At 32.3% G+C, this 8,639-nt stretch overlaps 1 protein-coding gene across 1 annotated transcript in view; it reads left to right on the forward strand.

Annotated features, from left to right (window-relative positions):
* LOC108753351 (allatostatin-A receptor) overlaps nt 1-7,941 on the forward strand; it is an 8,898-nt gene extending 957 nt beyond the window's left edge. The window contains exons 2-6 of the mRNA XM_018494870.1: nt 2,994-3,123; nt 3,211-3,471; nt 3,560-3,808; nt 4,638-4,777; nt 7,877-7,941. Coding sequence (XP_018350372.1) covers nt 2,994-3,123; nt 3,211-3,471; nt 3,560-3,808 — 640 coding nt within the window. The 3' untranslated portion in view covers nt 4,638-4,777; nt 7,877-7,941. The remainder of the gene's footprint in view (nt 1-2,993; nt 3,124-3,210; nt 3,472-3,559; nt 3,809-4,637; nt 4,778-7,876) is intronic.
* The last annotated feature ends 698 nt before the right edge of the window (nt 7,942-8,639 follow it).

The raw sequence follows: 8,639 nt of genomic DNA on the forward strand, positions 1-8,639 counted from the left end.
CAGATCTGGCCCCCTGTGACTTTTTCTTGTTCCCGAAACTGAAGAGGCCCATGAAAGGACGACGCTACGCTACGATTGAGGAGATAAAGACGGCATCGAAGGAGGAGCTGAACAAGATCACAAAAAATAATTTTTTGAAGTGCTTCGAGGATTGGAAAAAACGTTGGTACAAGTGTATAATATCTGATGGGGATTACTTTGAAGGGGACAAAATAGATATTCATGAATAAATAAATAATTTTTGAAAAAACACAAAATTCGCGATACTTTTTGAACAGACCTCGTACTTCCAAAATACTTTATTATAAATAATGTACCTTACTAATATTAATAGACAATTATTTATAATATTAAAAAACAGTATATTTTGGAGAATTAAATTGCAAATAAAGTTCAGATGAGGCACCTAGGTACATTTGTGTGCAGACAATAACTATCAATAAGAATGAGTATACCGGGTGTTCTAAAATTCACAATTCAATTCATATTATGACAAAAAATTAATAATAAGAATGTGTAAGTATCGGCTCAAAAAATTAATCTAATATAATAGAATGCCATAAAATAATCGAAAATAATTAGAATGCCATAATAAATCCTACGCGATATGCAATGTTAATTTATTAAAAGATGTGCACAATAGTCGGTTTACCAATTATTCACTGTTTATAATCGACCTTTGGAACTCATATTGATATCTTTATCATTATGATGAAAGGAAGAATCTCTAGATCGATTAATAAAATTGCCTATAATTTTATCGATATATAATTGTTTTATATTGTGACCAGATAATCTTAAATAACTTTATTAGTGAGTTCTTCACTTAAAAACTTATAATATTAACAATTGCACGGAGAAGTATCAAAATTTTGGGAAACTTTTGGGAAAATTTTGAGTATTATAATAAATTGTAATTTAATCAATGATGAATATATACATAATAATAAATATACATTACGCACCAATATCTGTATAGATCTATTATAGTGTTTTAATTGTAATAAAAAGTTTTTGAGAAATTGAGAGAGAAAGAGTAAAAAAGTTATTTATAAATTTTTATTTTACGCAATATATATAATTTCTAAAATAAAGGCTTCGAAAAATTGAAGGTTCTTCAAGAAATGTGTGTGTGAATAGAAAAATAATTCTTTTATTTATTTCTTAACTCCAAATGGGGAAGAAATGATTATGTCGCTCACATTGCTTGTTAAATCCAATGGTTAAATTCTACAATGAGATGATACCTCACCACTAATAAAATTAATGTTTCAAAAATATTTATTTTCATAAGAATTAGCTCTCTCTATAAACCTTTATCATAAAAAATAGAAACAAAATAAGAAAAATATCATTTAAAAAGATCAAAGGGGAAAAGAAGAATAAAAAAATAAAATAAAATATCACTTAGTTTGTCTTGAATACACGATAATGACCAGCCGTTTACTATGATATCCGTCACGTTTGCAGCTATTTCAAACTTTAAAATTTTTAACTTTGATCCTTTGACTCATTGGCTCTTAAATGTTACATATTACATTTTACAACATCAAACTTTGTCTTAATATCAAATTTTTCAAAATTCTAAAGTTACATATCTGGATCTCCCCTCGTTAGTTAGAAGTAATTAGTTACTTTCCAATCCTGCAATCAACTCACAATCAAAGGATCTAGCTTCCAGCACCTTGCACATACCGTTCGTGTGTGGTCTTTGCCGCATGACAAGAATAATCCCGTACTTGCATCTGGCGATAGCCCAGACAGATACGCGCTCATTTGACGATATTTAGTAATGAACTTCTCGTCAACTATTATGAAAATATTAAAATGATACGAGATTTTTCGACAGTTTAGTCGGCTCTACTTGCAAACAAGCGATTTGTCAATAATTAACGGATATTTTGCATGTAAGGTATATTCTAATTATTGATAAAGCGCTTGTATGCAGATAGAACGGAATAAAAGAATCATTTTCTCAATAGTTAATGAAACATTATATTATTATAAAGATCACGTATCCTTTCGGTCTTGTACATACGAGTCTCGTACGTTGCTAGGCGTGGGAAGTTGTTCATTACGTGGCATTAGGTCTGTTCTTTAGCTGAACTTCTTGCACAGTTCATCTTTTCTTTTTTTCTCTCCAACGTGAAAAGAAAAGGAGAAAAAATAAACTGTGCAAGAACTTTAGTTAAAAAGACCAGACCTATTGGCAATGGACAAGCGCGCGCAGTAAAAGAAAACACCCGCTCTGAGTGATCCTATCTCGGCGCATTCTGGCATTTCGTGATCATTCGGCAATCTTTAGAAACTCTCCATTGATGAATAATATAAAATGCACGTTGTGAATAATGATACCAGATTCATAATTAATTAACGATACATTATCTAAATGGGAACGAATAAAAGAAAAGTATTTCATTAAGAAATACTTTGAAATTCTAAGATTAAACCCATAGCTATTTTCCATTTAAGTTACAATCTTATTAATGTCTTGCTCGTCGATATCAAGTTAAAAATTCACGTGCAAGCAGTTAATCGATCTTTCTTGATCAATTTTCTGCATTTCCTATTTTAAGTTAGAACAACACTAAATATCAATTATGTGGTAAAGGGGCCTTTTAACGTCTTTTTCTTAACTTTTTTTTTCAAGACGAATACGAAGGAAGAAGCAGGAATTACTTTTAAGTTAATTGATATTTAAATGCTAGTATTCGGAACATGGATTAACTTGGATATAGTTTAAAAATAAAACATCGAGAGTTAAGTGCCACGTTTAAATTAATTTGCAAACTGATTTTCAGTATAACTTTACGTTAAATTAAAAAAAACGGAGTGATAGAAGACATTTTTTATTTTGTGCGTCTCTTAAATTATCATCTTTTAAAAAACTTTGCTAAAATCAAAATTTAACTTCCGCTGTTAATTATTCAAGCTAATTATTATATAATACTCTATCGGAAATAAGTCACGTTAAGATAGGGAATTGCTTGCAGATATCTAGCAGTCGTGCACCCAATCGCCTCTATGTCGTGGAGAACGGAGACTCATGCCATACACGCGATCTGTATTTTGTGGGTAATGATTTTAACCATGTCCATCCCTGCCTTCGTGATCCATGGCGAGGTAAGCATGCCGTGAACTGCATCCCAACTGCAATGTTTCAACGTTATAAATTCAAATGTTGTTCTATAATGCATCGTGTATTCGTAGATTCACTACATTTTCCAAGGACAAAATTTAACAGCCTGCCGAATTCTCGATCAGTACGACTGGACTTCCTACCAGGTGCCCTTCTTCCTATCAAGCTACGTGATGCCCCTGGTGTTGATATGCGTTTTCTACATGTTCATGTTGGCCAGGTTGTGGCGAGGTGTGCGCACCAGTGCCGAGAACCGACGCGGAAGAAGACGGGTTACCAGACTCGTCGTCATCGTCGTCGTCGTCTTCGCCTTTTGCTGGTGTCCTATACAGGTAAAGAGACCTGTTCGGAACAGACGATTTTTCTTCTTTTTTGTTACCCTATTATCCACAATATCACATCCGCAACATCACGTTGCAGATGATACTGGTGCTTAAGTCCCTGGACATGTATCCACTTACTACGGCAACGATAATGGTGCAGATAGTCAGTCATATCCTAGCCTACACCAACAGCTGTATTAATCCCTTCCTGTACGCCTTCTTGAGCGATCACTTCCGAAAAGCCTTCCGAAAGATTATCTATTGTAGGCCAACGGCAAACTCGGACAATCAGATGGGACCAGCAACGAGGACCACGAGAGCTGCTAGTGCTGGCGATATTCTTTAGGTGAAAATTAACAACCTTATCTGTACAGTTCAAATCATTCCAGCAATATTGCAGTAATATTGGAAATGTTGCAACAAGCTTCTGTGCTGTATGGATCCTCATTAATAATGTAAACTTTCACAGAATATACAATCTGTTCTTTTTGGATATTACAATAATTACTTGATATCAATCATAAACCACGGCTGTCACAAATATTACGATTGCTTCTTGTGCAACAGATTTCGATATTTTCTTTTAGCTTAAAATTTATTATTTAAAACGGTATCATCCTGCTGTGTTCAAAGAAGAAAGTTAAAAAACGCCTTCCTATTATCCATCTTAATAAAAAATTTCCTTATTTAACAAATATTTCTTGCCTTTCAATGTTATCTTATGTTTACTTTCTGCTTTTGGAGAATTGAAAATTAATATAAAAATTTAATGGTTTAAGCGAATAATAAAGAAAAAGGATTTTAATACATTAATTTTAATACAGTTCATATTATACCAATATTCGACAGACCAATAAAAAATAAATTTCAAGAATTAATTGATACATCCTGAAAATTAAGATTTCAATTAAGATTTAGATTTAAATTCTTAAATGTAATGGCGTCGTCATCTCCGCTTTTTTTCTTTCCCGAAGCGATATAATCTTCTTTGGCAGATGACGAACGGAATCGTGCCGGCATACTTAATTTACTTACCAGCTTGGCACGGCTATGCAAGCACATAACAAAATTTTCCTCTTTTTCTCCTAAAAACTCTTTACTGCTTTCCTATCTCTCTCCCTCGATCTCTGAACTTAGTGTAGTATATTGCCATTAACATAGTAACATTTCTACAGCCAGTTTATTCTTCGTTGCCGTTTTCATCTGTTCCATCTACATCGCGGACATTGGTAAAGGAGGGAGAAACATGATGAGAAGTGAACGGATGAATACAGCAACAAACGTAATCCTGTATCACAAGACATTGCCATTAATGGTAAGTAAAAGTGCTGATATAGAGTGGAATGGAATATTTTCATTTAACCTTTAAAGTACACGCACACATATATGTTACAATATATGTCTTGAAAATAACAAAAAAATATTCCTTTCACTTAAATTTCTTTGCAATAAGCCTGATATTATTCTGAATCGCTAATTGTTTCGAATGATTAATGATTTCGAATCTAAAAATTAAAAAATTTGAACGGTTGATTCAATACGGCAACTCAAAGTTCAACAAATTTTTATTCTGTGTAAAACTACATATATATAGTAACAAATTTCGCTAGTATAATATATAATACTTTAAAACTTGATTTTTAGGATCATTAATTCTAAATTTGAAATCAAAATTTACAAATTTTCAAAATATGAGTGGTGAATCAAAATTCTAAAAAGTTTTAGATTTATACAGGAATTCGTAATTCTTGAGTCATATTAACACCAATAAAAATAAAAGGATTGTAATACAACCTTACACCCAAATATCCAATATATTCAAAATTGATAAAACGGATTTGTCAAAGATTTAAAAATAATATTTATATATAACTATGCATACAATACCATATATACAATGATTGTAGATATAGTAACGCTGTTACTTTTTATAATAATGATTTGATAATGCCGTTGCAATTTTTTACTGTACCGATAACTCCAAACGCTAAAATTATGCGAAGGCTTAATTATGAAAAAGTCACTTTAAAAAGTAACTTGTCACTATTACGCGTTACTTACTAGTAACACGTTACTTGTCACTGCTGAGAATATACGTATATATAATACGTATATATAATACGATCAATTCTTACTGATTGGAATGTGTTTAAATTCTTCCTCGTAGTCATTTTCTTCATAATCGTCATCATCTGTTACTCATCTTTAGAAATTTCAGTATCGCAACTGAAATGATTAAGTTTCACTCCAAATTGACGAAAAGCTTTAACGAAATCACTAGCATTGTTAATAGTCGCAACTATTTTCTTGAAATCTAACAATAAATCAAATTCCAAATGAATTTTCTGTAGTAGATGAGCTATTTTATCCAAACTATGTGTACCTCGAACCTTTAACATGCTAAAATCATCGATTTTTGTTTCAATGAATCATTATCGTTTTAATGAGCCGTTACACCAAAAAAACTTCTTTTTCGTGACGACCGTACATTATACAAACGTATACTTTCGTTTAGATTTACTTTTTTTATATTAACTTTTCATGATCACCACGGGTCAAAATAATCCGAGCATTATCTTTGACAATGGATTTCAAAACTTTCCTTTAAAAGTAGTGTTCCTATATTATAGCGTACCCTACCCCCCTGCTATCTATTGGAAATTTGAAGCTTTAACTGTCGAGAGAGATGCTTAGCTTTTTAATCGGACCGTGTTAGTATGCGTTTAACAGATATTCGTGCAAAAAGTTTTTTTTTCGGGTCAAAGATCAGCAAGTGTGACCAACTCGTCGTTTGTTAAAAAAATTTATGATTCATATTTCTTCATTAAATTGCAAAAATAAGCAAGATGTGGATTATGTGCTTCAAATAAGGATTAAAAAAAATAAGGGAATAATGTCCGTCGTGCTCATGTGTGATAAACACAGACTCTATATGTGTACTGAGATTGCAGTGGCGAAGAGTAACGTTTTCTACATATTTTTTGTATTTTACACATATATTTGTCTTCAGTATTAGTAATAATAATAATTTTTACATTAATAATGGTAATACTCCAGATTAGGGGACCCTCTCTCTAATGCGCCCCTAAACAGGGAGAGGGGGGAAGTGGAGTGGAAGTCGCTTCCGTGTGGAAGTCATACGCCCCTAAACAAGGGGGGAGGTGAAGTAAAAGTCGCTTCGCATAGACAGTCGTAAAATATATTTTAAAGTAGGAAATTTTTGTTTTATATAATGACAATATATGTCAAGGTCATTGAAGGGGAGTCCTCTAATCTAGAGTATTACGTTAATAATAACTTAAATTAATAATAAAATAGCCTTTTATTCAAATTTAACATCTTTTTTACACCTAAAAACAACCATCTCTTTTCCACCTATCAATATCATTTATTTTTAAGATAAAATTTAATTATTTGATAATGAAATTTATTTAAGTGTTATTTAACTTATAACAATTTAATTTTTTAATTCAAAATTATTGTGTTTATCCCTACTTATATCCATACTTATCATTCTACTTACTCGTATTTTCATTTATTCGTTCTTATCCGCTTATCTCCAATCGTGTATTCCTACCTAAATTACTTCATAAATGTGTAATAACACAGCGAATATAATACGTTAATGGCTGTCAACGTTGGCATTCTAAGAATGGATCTAGACACGGAGAAAATCCGCGAAACGCATAATCTTTATATAGAAAGTATCCGTGGAAGCCTCAAGAATATTAGCAAGAATCAATCTTATTGAAGAATTTTACATTTGCAAAGCTGCTTTCTTTGCTGAACGCAGCTAATGCCATCTGCTGTTTAAAATGTGAAACGGACAGCATTTCCGAGGGCGATGATGATGATGATGATGATATATCTTGATGTGAAATTTTGAGTTTCGGATTTTGCATCGCGATATCTCCGTTAGTAGGGTATATAGAAAATAAAAATAGTTTTATTCCAAAATGTAGAATAATTTCAGCGAAATTTTTTCACCAGGGATTATATAATTTAAAGCTAAATTGTCAATTGAGACTACTCAGAAGTTGATCGATTCAGCCGTTTATTGAGAGATCTAATAATCCCGGATGCTTGCAATTCGCCGACTCGCATAAAGATATAGTGCGGTCTCGTGCTAATTACATTTGGTGCGAGACCTGTCTTTTGATATCGAACTGAAGTTTATCATGGCAGGTCTATCGTACAAATGGACAAGTAGAGAGAATCAATGCTGTTGTAGTAAATGTTCTACCCAAGTTGTATATAAGTAGCCTCATGAAATGGTCGATCAACATATCTCTTTGTACAAAGAGTTATCAACTCTACGTATTTATCAAGGAAATATTAAATAGACTCCATTTAAGTCTTTAATTGATGTACGAATACGTACAAGACAAATTATAAGATATTCGAACTCTTGCAGGACGATGCAATGAAGCAGTTCAAGTCGGAGAAAGACACTATCGTATATGAGAAGAGGCTCAAGCATAGATCATAAAAGTTCAAGACAAAATCGGAGAAACTTTAATAAACTTCGATGAGAAAGTCCCATCAATATTGAGTCGGAGATTTAATCACTGTGGAGCGAAAGCAACTTGGATCAAGACTTACATTTAAACCAAAATATCTAGAACCTTATAGAATAATATAGTTATTCAAATCAAATAATGACACTTATGACATGATGACGAGAAAAAGTTCAGGAAAGTCTTAGAGTACTATTTGTGTCAAATACCTCAAGTGTTAAACGGATTTCAAACTATCATCTGAGTCGGATGATTCGTAGGAAGGCCAAGTGTGGGAAGTCAAATTTAATTTCGAATTAAACGTGAATAAGGAACGCGAGAAAATAAGATAGAATGCAGCCAATAACGATATGGAAGCAAAGAAAAAAGGTGGCTCTCTAGAGGTTGGCGCTAATAGAGCGACAAACTAGAAAAGGCTAGAGTTGATCTGAGAGAGAAAAATTCAGATTCATTGAGATGTTTAGAAAGATTGAGAAACAAGAGAGGTGTTTTTTAATTAATATTACACTATACTTACCTATGTATTAAGTTTAAATATAATTTTTATATAATTTATATCTAAAAGAAGCAGTAGTATGTCTCTTTACCCAGAACTATTCCTCAGTCCGCATTTCCCAAACATATATATCTCTCAGATCTGCCAACTTATCGTGCTGCTCG

The sequence above is a fragment of the Trachymyrmex septentrionalis genome, unplaced genomic scaffold (genome assembly GCF_001594115.1).
Source record: "Trachymyrmex septentrionalis isolate Tsep2-gDNA-1 unplaced genomic scaffold, Tsep1.0 scaffold114, whole genome shotgun sequence".
Taxonomy (NCBI): Eukaryota; Metazoa; Arthropoda; class Insecta; order Hymenoptera; family Formicidae; genus Trachymyrmex; species Trachymyrmex septentrionalis.